The 17,773-nt window shown below is 31.9% G+C and overlaps 1 protein-coding gene and 1 long non-coding RNA gene across 2 annotated transcripts; one reads left to right on the top strand and one right to left on the bottom strand.

Annotated features, from left to right (window-relative positions):
* The first annotated feature begins 7,771 nt into the window (after positions 1–7,771).
* On the top strand, positions 7,772–8,438 carry LOC120262954. Its single transcript, XM_039270872.1, has 3 exons — positions 7,772–7,799; positions 7,886–8,038; positions 8,127–8,438. The coding sequence occupies exons 1-3, from the start codon at positions 7,791–7,793 to the stop codon at positions 8,391–8,393; spliced, it is 429 nt and encodes a 142-aa protein (XP_039126806.1). The 5' UTR covers positions 7,772–7,790; the 3' UTR covers positions 8,394–8,438.
* Positions 8,439–15,463: 7,025 nt separating this feature from the next.
* On the bottom strand, positions 15,464–16,670 carry LOC120262989. The gene is made up of 3 exons (XR_005537018.1): positions 16,592–16,670; positions 16,048–16,380; positions 15,464–15,631 (listed from the first exon to the last, which is right to left on the bottom strand). It is a non-coding gene; the product is annotated as an uncharacterized LOC120262989 (long non-coding RNA).
* Between the last annotated feature and the right edge of the window lie 1,103 nt (positions 16,671–17,773).

Genomic DNA, 17,773 nt, shown 5'->3' on the forward strand with positions numbered 1-17,773 from the left:
TAAAAAAAATTAAGTAGAAGGACCTTCATCGTGTATGTCGTTTATTTTTGAGTTGTTTTCCTCTTGGCATCTCATGTCATTTTTTATCTTTGCTTGTCATGATATGACATGGACGTCCAAATGGCGCCCATAGTTTTTGGGATGTGGGATTTGTGGCCCATAGGATTTCATTCACTATTGTGTGTAGTTGGACACCAACCAATGGTTTGCTGTTTCAGGGTAATTTTACTTTTCTACCCGCATATAATGAATCTATCTTAATATTTAACATATATATTTAGTGTGTATATATATTGAATGTTTGGATTAAAGTTGTAAACCAACCAAGATGCTAGAAAGCTTTTCAGAAGTAGAGATGGCAAAGGGCAAAACCCGCACCTGGCCCGCTACCCTGCCTTCATACCATAGTTATCAAACCCGGACCGGCCCGGCGGTCGGACCGGTTGACCCGGTGACCCGGTGCTTCAATCGGTCCGGGTCTTTAATTAGACCGGTTATGCAATCAACCCGTTCTGACCCGCATTGACCCGCTTTGACCCGGTGGTTAGACCGGTTGACCCAGCGGTCGGACTGATTGACCCGGCGGTCGAACCAGTTGACCCGGCGGTCAGACCAATTGACCCAGTTTGATTTGTAATTTCAATTTTGAACTTTGGTTATATATTGGATTGAGTTTGGTTTGATAGTTTGATGATAAATTTAAACTTTTATTGTGAGTTAGTATTGTTATGTATTGATATTATGTGAAGTTTGAGCTTTTTTTCCTCTTTTCTACTACTTCCAAATCAAAGATTAGCAATTATTTTGTATTTTTTTCCATCAAATTATTTATTTGATAACTAATAATTCATGGATATTATTATGATATATTATTATATAATTAAAAACTAATTTATAATTTTAAAAATAATATTTTAAAATATTTTTATCAACCCAGTATTGACCCAAATGACCCGACGGTTGAACCAATTGACCCGTGACCCAGAGTCTTGACCGGGTCAATGCCCGGGCCTGGTCTGATAACTATGCTTCATACCCAAATCCGAACTTGAATCCAATGGGTTTTTAAAAACCCAATCTATACCCACACCTGACAAATAATCGGATACCCGTAGGGATATCCGCTTGTGATAACTCTATTTAAAAATATTTAAAATAAAATTAAAGTACAAAGTAAAAATTAAAAATGTCAATCCAAAATTATAGTTTTTTTGTTTGAATGAACACCACATAATAGGAATTGAAAATAAACATTTAAAGCAACACAAAATGGACAAATTTAATACCATAGAATGAGAATTTAAAAAACCATAATAAAAATATTAAATATATATAATTAGGTACATGTGTTAATTGAATTTCGAGTTGGGTTCGGATTTGGGTTCAGGTCGAGTATCAGGATTCCCATACCCGCACCCACCCACTTTATATTAGTCGGGTATTACCTGAACCCGAACCGAAATCCGGTCAAACCAAGTTTTACCCATTAAACTCGGGTCAGATCGGGTCGGGTTTGAAGATTATTACCATTTCTACTCAGAAGTTGGCCGAGTTGTAAATGAGCCGAGTTAAAAAGTTGACTTTTGAGCTCAAATAGATAATCAAGTTGAGCTCAAGCCTCGATCTACTCAGCTCTTCAAAATTTGTGAGAAGCTTAGTATTATAGCATATGACTGTGTAAATCACTAGTGTATTTTTGTTTGTGTGATTAAATTACAATAGTTGTATTATTATAGTTAATCATTATATATGTATGAACTATAGCTTTGATACTATCACTATCTGCAAGCTTGAGATTGACAAAAGAAGCTTGAAATAGGGTTGGCTTGAGCAGAGCTTGAATATAACAAAAATCTACACAACTTCACTCAATTGTAGACCTAGTTTGAATCATTTAGGAAAATAAATTCTTAATTTATGTTTATTAGAAGTGTTTTTTTCAATGTTTCTATGAGCAACACGAAGCTTTATAGTTTCTAAAAATATTTTTTAAAAAAAATTAATATTATTTTAAGGATATTACCATCCACATCTTGCTTGATTTCACATTAATTAAACAAGCAGATAAAAAAAATTATAGTTCAAATAATATTTTATCTTATATTTTAAGTTAAAGCATTTATAAAAGAGAAATGAATCCAAAGAGGTGGCAGCGTATGTGATACGTAAAAGATTCTAATTTTACTCTAATTTAATAATTATATATATTATCATCTACATCTTACTAAATAGAAAAAATAATTATATTTTAAATCATATTTTATCAATCAAAATCACCACCAAAGATTGAAATAAACACAAAATAAAATACATAAATCACCATATTGAATATTTTAAAAATACATAAATCTAAATGTACATCATGGCAAAATATCACAAGTGAAATGACTATATCCTTATTAAAAATTGAAATATATATATATATATATATATATATATATACTTTTTGAAAAATATGGTTGTAAATGGAAAACTTTGCAAAGTGAAATATAATATCAAGGCTTTAGTAAGGCCACAAACATTTTTCTTGTCACAAACATTTTTTCAATAATTATATTTTATTTCAGAAGATAGGATGGGGATGAAGACTTTGCTTGTTTGCTTTTGAGGCCTGTCTTTGTTTGGGCAAGAGAAAGCAAATGCTTTTCTAACATCAACCACTTAAAAAATATGGGCACTTTGAGTTGGACATTGAATAAAGAAAGTTCTTTTTTTTTTAAAAAAAATGCCTTAATAATTTACGGTTGCTAATGTCACAAGGGAAGATCTTTTCCTAACCTTGAAATTGACTTCATGACAAACATTATCACATGCATTTCAATCAAATTTTTGGTTTGGAATATGACTGGTTGAGAGAAATTAGAAGAAATTAGAAAACCAATCCCTTCATTATGACAAAACTACCTACTTTTTTTTTTTGTTATTTATTTATTTATTTTAATTATTTGATTCATTAGTTTGGCAAACCACTATGAAATCTTCAGAAGATATTGAGAATTCTATTAAAAAAAAAAAAAGAACAATTTTTATACTGAAAGATTAACATGAAAACCATTAATCTAAACTATCCAAATTTGTGTGTTTCTTTTTGTTAGGGCTAGAAGCATAAGTTGATATTATATGACAAGCAAGGAGATGACGTGACACAAGTAATGGTGACATGACAAATAAAATGACTTGGTAAACTAAGTGACAAAAATGATGATGTGGCAAGAAAAGATAATAAAGTTCAGAGTATGAGCTTATTTTTTTCTCAATAAACCATATGGAAAAAAAATCTAACTTTGGAAAGAGCATCAAGGTGAAAGAATCTCTCTTGAAAACAAATTTATCTTAGATATGATTTAATCTATCTTTGGTAAACTGTTTTCTCATGAGAAGTTCATTTTAAAAAAAAAGAATAATCTATTGTTGGCAAGTTTAAAAGATCATCAAAGATTGCATAAAAGCTTAGTTTGGCAAAGAAAGGCAAGGACAAGCCAATATGATTCTCAAGACCATAATTAGCAAAGCAATTTGAAGGAAAGATCCAAAACTAATTATGGGCGGAGCTATTTGAAGACATAATCTATTTAAAGATACAAGACATCTATGGTGAGATTTGATAGAAGATTAAAGACCCAAGCTTGGGTGAATGAAGATTATGCTTGGAAGATATTGAAGATATAAACTTGAATGATAGAGGATCAAATTTAGTAACAATATATTGAAGAACCAAACTTAGATGAATAAAAATCAAGTTTGAAGATTTTTGTGAAGACCAAACTTGGATCAAGTTTGGAAAGAAGATCGGGGAGATCTTTAGAGACCATATTTGGTGAGACGGATTTTACGCCTTGATGGGTGCGACCCTCGGGAGAGGAATCTATTGGTATGACGTGAGGAAGGAGGCTAGTTGCTGGTAATAGAAGCTCGGGAAGAGTAGACTGCGTCGATGCGAACTAGAGCAACTGGGAAGGTTGGAGGTATCACAAATTTGTGTTGCAACGAGAGCTGGAACGCAGTTAAGATTAGCTTGTGGGCTGTGTTGCAAGCTTGGTTGCAACTGAAGTTGCAACCTCTAACTTTGGAAGGTGTCCAAATTACGAAGCCGTGGAGAATCTAAAAAAGAAAGTTTTGTCGGGACGTAGAGACGTCTATATAAAATACCTTGCTTGATGATTTAAGATGAGCCATTAGTGAGAAACCTTAGTGTGTGGGTTGAGGAGAGTGGGCATAAGGCTGTTTAAAGAGGGTTATTTTTTGTTGTGTGAGAGAGAGTGGGTGTTGCAACTCTTCTTTCTTTTCATCTTTTAGTGGATTGTTTTCTTCGGGCTCGGCCCCCCAGACATAGACAAGGTTGTGCTTAATTGGGTAGCCAATTTGTGTGTTTCATTTCTTTTGAATGATTGATTGTGTGTGAATACATTATTTGTAAGGTTGAATGAAAATTATCATACATCTATCGGGTAAATTTTTTGAGAGAGTACCAAACTATGGTCAATTTTCAGTTTGGGGGTCCAAACTTTAATTTGAATCAAAACAGTTATCAATCTCTTATTTATGTTTCACAGGATGGTAACCCGGGAAATTCCGGCCAACTTATGCTGAGCTGGCCACCGGAAAGTCTATGTCAGCAATTTTTTTTTAGCTGGCCATCACCATGTGTGAGAGAGACATCACCACGTGTGAGAAGCATCACCACGTGTCTGCAAAACCCTCTCTTCATAGGGATAAGAAGGGCATCTTGCTTGTCTTTCAGATTTTTCCTTTCTCTGGCCGAGAGAGAGCGAGAGAAGAGAAGACGGTGACGGTCATTCAGAGAAAGGTCGCCATCGTCGGAGGAGAAGTTTGACGTGTTGATATCTGGTGAGCTATTGGACTCTTACTTATCGTTTTCTTGATTTTTCTTGTTTTGTTTTTTTTTAATTCATGGATTTGTCTTCGTTTAGGGCACTAGATCGTTGCATAAATTTGGTAGTAGTTTCTCATGATTTTTTTTTAAATTTTTGTACCACTATTTTGTTTATGCAATTTCTTTCTGGTATTGGTTGATTTCTTTTTATTTTTTGAGGTACTTATTAGATAATGAACTCTGGAATAGTCTGAACTATGTCATTGTTGTTGAAGCCAGTGTTTTTTCTCATGTTTGATTTTGTTTTTCTGTTCAATTAGGGGCTGGATATTATGGGACTGTTAGGAAAGTTGGAAGGGGAAAATATAGTGAGGTTTTTGAAAGCGTGAATGTTACCAACAATGATCATTGCATCATCAAAATCCTGAAGCTTGTGAAGAAAAAAAGGTGTTAAATTATCTAGACTCTGTAATGAAGCTCTTGGTATTTTTAAAGTCTTATTGCTAGTATCATTTCGTGAAATATCATGGGTGGGTTATCTATTAGGCCTACCATCTTCAAACTTGGGACTGATTACTAAAATTTCTTTGGGTCTACTTTAACTTGTTAAGATGGTCAACATGTTAGCTGGGTTGGAATTTAACCAATGTCACTTTGCTTTTGAAACTTTTATGCAGTGCATAGAAATTATAAGTTGGTTACCAAGTGAAACTATCCTGGTCCTCATCAATAGTGTCTGCATTTCTAAATATGAGAAAAGGTGATTTTTGGTTTTCCTAGACCATTGATTGGGCTAATTTTGGAATTTAATGTTAAATTGTTGTTTGTGTAAGTGACTCATTTGATATGTTGTCGAAAGTGAAGAAATTAATGCTCATTTGGAAACCTAGTTTCTAGTTTTACATTTATTTTATTTTATTTTTTTTGTCTTTTTTCTTGTGGTTGTCATTTTAAATCATCTTTTAGGGTTACTCGATTTTTAACCAGGTGGAACCCTCGACCTGTACGCAAGGACTTGATTTATGCACCCCTAGAAATAAAATATTTGATTGATTTATGCAACCCTATAATCTTGTAATAATTTTGGATGTGCTTGCTTTTTGTAGGACCTAAAGAGAAGCATCTTTGTTTTAGACCGAGAGATAAAGTAAGAAGACAGTTGCTGAGGGGGGAGATCCTTGAATCCAACGAGGTGGGAGATCATCCAAACCCTAGGCCAAGGTTGCCGAGGAAGTTGGAGATGGCCAATAACTGGGAAATACTTCAAAATGGGGAGGAAGCACCTGAATATTGTAAGTGTTCTCTTTCCCAAATTTATGGCATCATATAAGAGTATTTCTGATCTTTAATGAACTTGTAGTTTAGTTACCTTCTCGTGTGAAGGTGTAAGACAATGTTTATTTAAATTATTGCCACTCAATATATGTAAATTATGAGATGATGGATGGATTAATTTTCCTGCTTGCACTGGTTTTTGTTTAATTAATTTAGACAAAATTTTCTTGCTTTTACTATTTTTATTTAAGTTATACATGTTTATACATTGAGTGAAGTAGCTTAAGTGTGTATAGTTAATAATGTGTCTTGATAATTAATCCAACACACTTATTATGGTTTAAATTATGTTGTTATTTAGTGGCTATATTAATTTAACTTATTATGGTCATTTGAGTGCATATATTTTGGAATTTTACACGTGAATGTGCCATTCAATATTAATTAGTTAAGTTACTTGCCTTTATGCCTTTACTAGTTTGGATTGAGTAACTGAATGAATCAAGTTTCTTGCTTTTAATGGGTTGATTTATTTAAATTAGATAGAATTAATTAACTTTCCTGGTTTGGATTGATTAACTTACATAACCTTGTTTAACTTTCCTGCTTATATTATTTAATTCATGGCATATATGTAGCTTGAATGAGTTGGGTAAGTGTGAATCAATTAATTCATTCATTGCCCTCATTGATGTAAATGGCTATGTTATTTAATTTGTGGCATATATGTAGCTTGTTTGGATGATGTAAATGTAAATGAATATGAATTATTTCATTCATGCCCTTGTTTAGATGATGTAAATGGAAGCTGAGTGGAATACCATGTGGGCATGCAATTTCAGTGTTGTATTATAACAATGAAAAGGCTGAAAATTACCTAGATAGTTGTTATAGGGTGAGCACCTACATGAAAACATATAGAAATATATTAAACCCAATTCATGACAAAGATTCATGGCCAAAAAGCGACCAAGGGCCTATCATCCCACCTGAACCAGTGAATAAGAGGAGGGGCAGGAAAACATTGCTTAGAAGGAAAGAAGATGGTGAAACCACTGGCTTCACTGGTGGGAAGGTTAGCAAAAAGGGTGTGAAGATGACTTGTAGCATATGTGGTGCAGCAGCCCACAACAAGAGATATCATGGGGTTCAGGTTTATGATTTAATGTTTGTTTGTTCTATTTAACGTATATGTGTAAATTATGGTTTAATGCCTTGCCAATTTTCCTTGGTTTTCTTTCTTAGAGGAATAAACATAATTCAGGTGAGCAGAACTATGAACATGTAAGGCAAAGTCAATCTGTCAATGTAGAAATGCACAATGAGAATGAGGTATTTCAGGTGATTAATTAATTGGTACACTAATTCATAGACCCTGATGTTTCTTTATTCTCAATAAATATAGGTACCTGCAGAACACCCTGAAGACACTGGTTTCATAACAACAAATACAAATGATCATGCTAAATGAGACACAAGTTAGCCTTTTTGTGCATTGTGTTTGTCCATGTTACATATCAGTGAATTTGCAAGGGCCTAACATTTAATTTTCCCTTAACCATTGTAATTAATTGCAATACCTGTTCAACTTCATCATGATCCAATATTTTCAATAGAAGATCAAACAAGTGGCCAACAAGTAAATGCCAATGCAGATGAGAATCCTCTATCACAAGAACCTATGTCACAGGTTAGTATAATAATATATACATACATATTTTTTTTATTAACAAGGGGCCAACAAGTAGTTGCATTTCGTTTTTGACAAAAAAGCAGGTGATTACAACATCTATCCAAACATTCCAAATGGAAATACCACCTATAGGAGTTCAACTGAGAAAACAAAAATTGAATATAAGAGGGTCTAAAAAATCAAGAAGGATTGAAGAAGAACCCACAATTGAAAGCAATCTAGTGTTAGAAAATCAGGTTTCACAAGTACTATTGTTATTAATTTTTTCAATTTAAAAAAATATGTACTGTTTGGTGATTGTATTTTCATTAACTAACATTATAGGTGGACATAAATGTTGGTGAAACACCTAGGGGAGCAAAGCCTGTGAGAGTCATGCATATGAGAAGTCAGGACACATGGAGAAGAGAAACCCAGAGATCAAATGAGACAAATGCTATCATAGGTGGTCCTATGCTCAAATCTCAAGGAAAACAAAATCAAGTTCAACAAAGGAACAAAGCAGTTACTGACAAGAGAAGAAGAATTTGGCTACCCCCAGGAGTTGGATCCTCCACTGCATCAACTGATCTACACAAGAAGCTTCCATGACAAGGATTTATGTTTTCATGTTAACTACATATGTAATGTCCAACTTTTTATTTTGATTGGGTGATTTTGTATCCCTCTTTAAGGTCAGGTAAGAAGGAAACTAATTTGAACATTCTTTGTTTGGCCAATTTTGTATAGCATATGCCTCAGTAAAGCTAGTTTGGCTAATTTTGTTTGCCCAATTTTGTTAAATGCACTGGTTTTTGTAAAAATGCATTTTGTTAATGGACAAACTTCTATGTGTTATGTACAGACTTCTATTTCATATTTCAAATTTCATTAGGATGTTTTATTGATTTTGCAGATTTATATTAAAAAACAATGTGTAGATGAGACTTTCATTGATTTTGTCGATTTATACTGAATAACATTCTATTTTGTAAATTATGCAGAGCTGAATAACATTCTATTTTGTAAATTATGCAGAACTGTTAAATTGAATCCTATGTTTCTGCCAATTTGAATGCTCTGTTTTTGTAGGATTGCCCATATTCAAATTTAAGTAGAATATTATGTTTCTGCAAAACCATATTGTCTACCATATTGTCTATCATTCTAATTTAAGTATAATGTTATGTTTCCGTAAGAGTGTCCATATTGTTTGCATATTTATCTTTACTTAAAAATGTATGAGTTTTAAAGAAAAAATAAAATGTTCATTCGAATGCAACCACATATAAGAAAACAAGTGCAAATCAGTAAAGAAAGGAAAAGAAAAATTCCATACATCCATTGAATAATTAAATTGTATACATCCATTGATGATACAAACACCATTTTACAACAAACCCATACATGATGTTTCAAAAATAATCCCAGTGAATTCCAGAAAACTAATCATGAAAGCTAGGGCATCATCCTCAGCCAACAATATAGAAAAAAAAAAAATGAGAGAGATAGCTAGGGGCATGCTTGTCGACTGGTGACCACCGCCGCGTTCTTCGCTGAAAATCTGGTGATCTATCTACCCCTCACTGAAATGAAGAAGCCAACCTAGCCTCCATATGAGCCCCTTCTCTCTTGATTAAAGTCATGAAGAAGCCAATCTTTATCATCTTCACACGTGTGGGAAGTCCATTCAAAACTTTGTAGCAAATGATGTGGCTAACTTAGCTGATGTGGATTTGCCTACTAGCTATCTTTTTAAAAAAAATTGCTGACATAGACTTTTCGGTGGCCAGCTCAGCATAAGTTGGCCAGAATTTCCCGGGTTACCATCCTGTGAAACATAAATAAGAGATTGGTAACTGTTTTGATTCAAATTAAAGTTTGGACCCCAAACTGAAAATTGACCATAGTTTGGTACTCCCTCAAAAAATTTAACCTACATCTATCCCTTCAGAACTAACACCTTTTAATCCCCAATCCAAATGATAAACTATATAATTTTATCAAAAAGTATAATATTATAAGAATCTTTGATTAATGTATTTTATAATTTAATTATGGTCTATGTAAAAGTAAATGTCACAATGAACGAAAGCCTTACGTAATAAAACAAAATATTCAATAATTTTTTGATTTATTGATAGCGGAGATATTCATATCCTATCGAAGTAGGTTAGAACTGTAACTCACATAGGGTAAGAGCATAAATGCATCAATGTATTAATTCTATACTTGCACATATTAGATACATGATTTATCCATATTTCATCAAAAATAAAAAATAAAAAATAAACAGTTAAATATGAATTTTTTTTTAATTTTTTTAATGCTTTTTTTTTTTATAATTTATGAAAATAAAAACCAGATCATCAATATAAAGAGGCAAAGATATATGACAAAAAAATATACTGAAATTATATTATGAATATGTCTGTTGTTTAATACAAAGTCGAGTCTATATATATATATATATATATATATATATATATTCATTTGTTTATTTATTTATTTATAAACATGAGCTTAAGCCCAATTTCATCAATTGCAAATTAAAACCATGGCCGTTCAAAATAAAATTATTAAATTAATTTTGAGTTAAAAAATTCAGAGATAAAGACAATCAATCAATCAATGGAAATAAAGACATTTTTTGAAAAAAAAATTTAATCATATGATTAAAGCTGTAATTTATTGATACCAATTGAGTAATCAAGTCCTTACGTAAAAGTTGGCACACAAGCCAAAGAGTATATTTATTAATGGATTCGTGGGCACAAACATTAGAAGTAGACATACTCCTGCTTTTCACTCATTAGCATTATTTTGCTGTGGACACATGTTGATAAGGTTCCCATAGTTGCCACATTATCCCAAAATAATAAAAATATAAAAAATATATGTTTCTTATTATTATTATTATTTTAATAAGATAAATAAACTATAAAATTTAGACTATTGACCATGCGCCATCATTTGTGAAGTGTGGAATTTGAGTGCCGGATCTCATGCGTGAACCGTTGGGCTACATTAACATTGACCTACACCACCAGATAATTTATTAGTAATCGGATATCCATTAAAACTCTTCTCAAGTGGTAAGAATTTGAATCATATATAATGGTATATTTTTGAGAATGTAAATAGTGATTATGTACAGGTGATCCCAACACCTATATTTATACGGTCCTTGCCCTGATTTCAACCTATTAAACCAGGGAATACCCTGATTCCAGCCTATTAAACTTTAACACGTGTCCACAATCACAATTAAAATAATATAATAACATCACATCACATGGGACACATGTCAGAATATGATAGGCTGAAACTAGTGAATTATCTGGTTCTATAACCAGGGAAGATGAACTCTCACTTACTCCACCAAGACTTGTGCACACCTCTGCCTTTCTTAACGGCCTAACTGCTAATCTTGGAAAAAAAAACATTGATATATATATATATATATATATATATATATATATATATATATATTATTACATGGCTCTTGATCCAATTACTAATACTTATTATTATAAACATCGGAATATGATAAAAAGTAAGAGAGAAAACAGATATAGAGAGAATGAGTGCCGACGAGGAGGATTCGGGGGCGTGGCATAATTAGGAGATGTTAGATGCTCATATATCTAATGGCCCTCCAAGGATGTGCGTAGATTTTTTTTGAAGACGCATCTTTTATTATTTTTTCTAAGGGCGTCTTTATATTTCAAATTTATAGACATCCCACAATAGTTTAACATTAATTGACAATATATCAACACATACTAACTAAAAGTAAAATCTATACATCACCCTTAGAAATAACAACTGTTAAAATATAATCTATCGGCTACCATCAAATGTTCTTGGATTTTAAAAAGATATTTTAGAAATATAGTATTATTATTATCATCATTATTACGTTAATGAAAACTATATTTATATATCTTTATAAATTATAATTATCATTAGAAAAATAGTTTGCATAATCTGACAAAAGCGGTTGATTGCTAAAATATTTTCTAGAAAAATCCTATTTGTTTATATCTTTATAGATGCAAAATAAGTAATCAATTTTATAAAAATATAGATTCATTATTTTTTTTATTTGATAGTTTAGTGATATATATATAATTTGTAAATTAATTTTCAAATGGAGAAGTATATAAACAAATACCATTTTTAGCGAAGTAAATAATAAATTCCCAGTTTTGCATGGAGATGCAAACAAAAAGATTACTATTATTATTATTATTATTATTATTATTATTATTATTATTATTATTCAACTGCAAAATTTTATAGGAAACCCGACAACACAAAGGAAGATAATATATATATAGTTTGCATGAAGAAAAAATAAAGTTAAAAAAACAATTATATTAATATTTATTAATAAAAGTTTAAAAACAAATAAAAATTCTTCATTCAAATAAATAATCACCACCACAATAACCTATCTATTAAAACACTTGTATTCTCATATCATCCTCAATATGTAATTGAGCCTTAATAATAATTTAAATAAAAAAAATGTGTGTAAGTTAACTTCTGCACATTATTAAAAATAAAATAAATAAAATAATAAAATAAAATAAAATAAAACAAATAGCACTCCATTTCATATTCATAGAGCAGCTGCAGTAAAAAGACAATTAAACCAATGACAAATTTTACTCCATACCAACAAGTACAGGAAGTTAAGAGTCTCAGCCATCACAGATGTCACTAATAAGATCTTGTTGCATCAAAACATATAAACGTTGACTACTCTGATTGTCCACATTTGAAATAAAATACAAAGAAAAAATGGGTGCTATTTGTTTTATTTTTATTTTTATTTATTATTTTATTTATTTTATTTTTAATAATGTGCGGGGGTAACATTTTGTTAAGTATTGATGAGCTCAGTGCTATTGAGATGACTGTGAGCTCTGAGAACACAACTGGAGGTGATGTTGTTGAATGAAAAGAATTTTATTGTTCTTTATTAATAATATCTGTGTTTTTAACCCTGTCGCCAAACTTCTCTGCTATTATCATGGACAGTCGGGACTCTGTAATTGCGGTTAATTGACAATGACGTTTGCGTCTCCGTGGGCGTTGCTAAATGTTCGTTTGCTGTGCTCCGTTTGATGATTATGTGTCGCAGGCAGCTCAGATGGATCTATGATTTTATCAAGGTGGTGCTGTTGCGTCTGGGATAACAGGCGGGTTTCTGGAAGACGTGGGCACGGCGGTCGGCGCTTTGTCCGGGTGTGCTGAGCCTCTGTGATTATGTTTATGAGATAATATGGGCATGGTTTTCGTGTGGCTGACGGTGTCAGCCTTGCTGCGATGCCAGCCGACAGGTCCTCGGCGGATTGTTCTGGATGGCGCTGAATTTTGCTGGTCAGGCCGATGCCAATCGGTGTCGACAAACTTTGACAATGAGATGTCTAAATTTGAGGCGCCAGCAAATAAGATGCGTCTTCCGTCTGCTGGAGGCCATTCGGGCGGGCATCTGTGCCACGCCCGTCGGCGCCTGTTTCTCTCTTGCTGTCATGTTCCGGTGTTTATAATAATGAGGTGGATCAGGCGGCAATATGTGTGTGTGTGTGTATGTGCTGTGTGTATGTCAATGTTTCAGACCAGTTGAAATGGGCAGGCTGATTGGGGTTTCAGATGATTCTGATTCAGCTGTCGTATTCTGTGTCCCCATGTGTGGCTGGTGTGATTGAACACAAGACTAATGGGCTGGAATCGGGAGTGACTGATTCAAGCTATTAAACTTTAACACGTGTCCACAATCACAATTAAAATAATATAATAACATCACATCACATGGGACAGCATGTCGGGAATACGACGAAAAATGAAACTAGCTAATGATCCTGCTCTATAACCATGGGAAGACTTTAACTCTCACTTACTCCACTAGACATCGCTGCACACCGCTTTTCTTAACGACCAACTCGCTAATCTCTGACATTGATATATATATATATATATATATATATATATATATATATATATATTATTACACTGGCTCTTGATCCAATTACTAATACTTATTATTATAAACATCGGAATATGATAAAAAGTAAGAGAAAAGCAGATATGAGAGAATGAGTGCCGAGCGAGGAGGGATTCGGCGTGGCATAATTAGGGAGATGTTAGATGCTCATATATCTAATGGCCCTCCAAGGATGTGCGTAGATTTTTTTTGAAGACGCATCTTTTATTATTTTTCTAAGGGGCTGTCTTTATATTTCAAATTTATAGACATCCCACAATAGTTTAACATTAATTGACAATATATCAAAGCACATACTAACTAAAAAGTAAAAATCTATACATCACCCTTAGAAATAACAACTGTTAAAATATAATCTATCGGCTACCATCAAATGTTCTTGGATTTTAAAAAGATATTTTAGAAATATAGTATTATTATTATCATCATTATTACGTTAATGAAAACTATATTTATATATCTTTATAAATTATAATTATCATTAGAAAAATAGTTTGCATAATCTGACAAAAGCGGTTGATTGCTAAAATATTTTCTAGAAAAATCCTATTTGTTTATATCTTTATAGATGCAAAATAAGTAATCAATTTTATAAAAATATAGATTCATTATTTTTTTTATTTGATAGTTTAGTGATATATATATAATTTGTAAATTAATTTTCAAATGGAGAAGTATATAAACAAATACCATTTTTAGCGAAGTAAATAATAAATTCCCAGTTTTGCATGGAGATGCAAACAAAAAGATTACTATTATTATTATTATTATTATTATTATTATTATTATTATTATTCAACTGCAAAATTTTATAGGAAACCCGACAACACAAAGGAAGATAATATATATATAGTTTGCATGAAGAAAAAATAAAGTTAAAAAAACAATTATATTAATATTTATTAATAAAAGTTTAAAAACAAATAAAAATTCTTCATTCAAATAAATAATCACCACCACAATAACCTATCTATTAAAACACTTGTATTCTCATATCATCCTCAATATGTAATTGAGCCTTAATAATAATTTAAATAAAAAAAATGTGTGTAAGTTAACTTCTGCACATTATTAAAAATAAAATAAATAAAATAATAAAATAAAATAAAATAAAACAAATAGCACTCCATTTCATATTCATAGAGCAGCTGCAGTAAAAAGACAATTAAACCAATGACAAATTTTACTCCATACCAACAAGTACAGGAAGTTAAGAGTCTCAGCCATCACAGATGTCACTAATAAGATCTTGTTGCATCAAAACATATAAACGTTGACTACTCTGATTGTCCACATTTGTAAAAAAATATAAATACAAAGAAAAAAAATGGAGATTTAGTTGGATGATATGGTTGCGGAATTTTTTTAAAAAAAAACCTTCTCAGATATTGAGCAAAAAGAAAACTTTTTATTAGAACAAAACCCAAATTTGGCTTAATTAACCGTAATTAAAAATAAATAATTTTAAAATTAATTGTTATTATTTATTAATATCAATATTGCTTTAAAAATCATTTAAATATATTCATTTAAAAATTTAAATCTTTATAAAATAGTTGCATGGTACCTATTCCCAACATGAAAAGCTTGTCTCTTGCATTTGATAAACCTCATAATTTTGTAAGTAAATTTTCAAGAATTCCTGTAAACTCTTGAAATATATATGTAGCACAGAATGCGAACTCTGCATCATAAATTCCAATGAGCAAAACCTCACGTAAGTTCCAAAAAGAAAAAAAATCGAAATATTAACAAAAAATAACTCTACAAATTTTCCGCAAGGGCATCATGTGTAACTATAGCTTGCGGAGTATCAGAGCAGCCTTTGAAAATGCTGCAGATACGAAAGAAAAACTATTCGAAATTAGCATAAGATTAACGTAATATGAGAATTTATGGAAACATTTCATTTCACAATCCATTGTTCGACTATTTAAGGTGAAATCATGTAGGTATGAGTCATGACAGAAAAAAAATTCTGTAAAAGAGAATATGATATTTTTCGTTGATGAATCAAAGAAATTTCTTCATGAATTAACATGTTTGTTTTCAGTCATGCAATAAATAAAAAAGAGGTATGCATCTAATATAGTATCAGAGCTAGCTTAACAAGCATGTTAGCGACATAGCTAAAAAAACTAGCATGTATATAACATATCGACTATAAGGTTTTAGGACAGATCGAACATAAAATGTGTTTAGTTCGCAACTAAGATTCAGAAAGAGAATAGAATGAAACACATCACTCACCAGTGTTTTGAAGATATTACTCTCCGAGTGATCTCTTATCTCCCGTAAATGTCCATGAAGGCTTCATTTCTTCGTCAGGCCATCTGTATCCAAATTGCAGAAACCCCTTGATCCATCTTAACTTGTTGGCGAGTTCTTCCAGTTTTAAAATAGATGACTCGATTGTATCTGCATCCTCAGCAGATGGTACTGGGTCACGTCCAATCAACATTGCAGAAAGGTTGAATCGATCTTTTAGAGGTGATGATGTGTTGGGTGGATCATATTCTTCGTTAGATGGCATGGTTTCTTCAATAAATTCTTTCTCATTACCAGACTTCTCATACATTGTTACTGATTCATGTTGAGCGCAAACGAGCATATCAGAAATCATAACATAAGGGGAAAGGACAGAAAAGTAGACATGGAAAAAAAAAATCATTGATGTCTTCAAATTTATAGATGTCGCAGGCACTGTTTTACTAGATTATGGAGTATGATATTGGAAGCAGATAAAGCATACATAATACTAGTTGAGGAAATGGATGATTTCTCTTAACCTTACCTTCACTAAATGATCGAACCACACGAGCGCAATGTTCCTGCTTTCAAATTCCAATGCCAACATAGAGAAAAAAACAATTCAAATTAAAGACCGTTAAACACAGAAAATGCCATTTCTATAATAATTTTTGCTACAAATGTTGTTGCAGAAACTATCTTAAGCAGCTGGGAAGATTCCAGTTCAACTTCAATAAATAATAAAAAATTCTCACTATAAATAAAGACATCCTTTATTTCTTTAAAATGATGAATGAACTTCTCAAAGCATAGATCAGTTTACCATCCTTAATAGATAAGTGATTCTATAAGCCAAAAAAAGAATAAATAAACTGGTATAGGCTCAAGCATTGCCAAGCCCACATAAAATCAGAATCAAACTGATGTCGGCTTCTACATCTATTGCAATCTTTGCTCTTTCTAGAAAAAAAAAAAGGAATTGACTTCATCCTTCCAGAAGAAAAGGCACACAATGGAAGATCCAAGATAACAATGTAAGCAGTCCACTTGAGCAATTTTTCATTCCCAATGAATACTAACGAAGATAAAATGATATATAATTTAAGTGGTCAATTTTGAAACAGATACTGTTCACTTCACATTTGTAAGATACATTGACATATTGCACACAAGCTAATTTCAATGTGTATTGAAGCATGCCTGTAGGCAACAACCCTCTTAAGTATTCACGTTTAGATAAAATGTATTTGGGATCTTCATTGGAAGCTCAAAGAATCCAATACCCATAATCTTTTTCTAGTAGGATGGTTTAAATGGATGGCAGATTGGAGAATTAGAAAAAAAATTTGGCGAAAATTTTATAATCAATATTACATAAACCAATTTAATCTTTCAAAGAATCAACTTTCTTGGATTAGAAAGTTGGCTATGCCCATTCCTCCACACCGATCTCACTCATAACTCATAAGCTCATCTTGTGGCATGCTTGATTAACAAAATCAAGCTAGACAGATTGAGATGGCAGAAATGGATTTTCAGGTAACACAACACAAAAAAAAAATCTAGTCAAATGATCCCAATAGCAACAAAAGATGTTCTCAGGAGGCCTGGATTTTATGTATTTTGAGTTAATTTTAAACATTAAAGTTTGTGAGGGGTCCTCAAACAAACACGTAATAATACAAAAGTATATTAAGTTCACACCGAAAGCAATAATACGTAACTG

The sequence above is a fragment of the Dioscorea cayenensis genome, chromosome 6 (assembly GCF_009730915.1).
Source record: "Dioscorea cayenensis subsp. rotundata cultivar TDr96_F1 chromosome 6, TDr96_F1_v2_PseudoChromosome.rev07_lg8_w22 25.fasta, whole genome shotgun sequence".
Classification (NCBI taxonomy): domain Eukaryota; kingdom Viridiplantae; phylum Streptophyta; class Magnoliopsida; order Dioscoreales; family Dioscoreaceae; genus Dioscorea; species Dioscorea cayenensis.

Bases quoted from the DNA above. Each gene is read 5' to 3' on its own strand.
- LOC120262954 (XM_039270872.1), top strand. The intron at 8,039-8,126 runs GTTTCACAAGTA...CTAACATTATAG, and splicing joins ATCTAGTGTTAGAAAATCAG to GTGGACATAAATGTTGGTGA.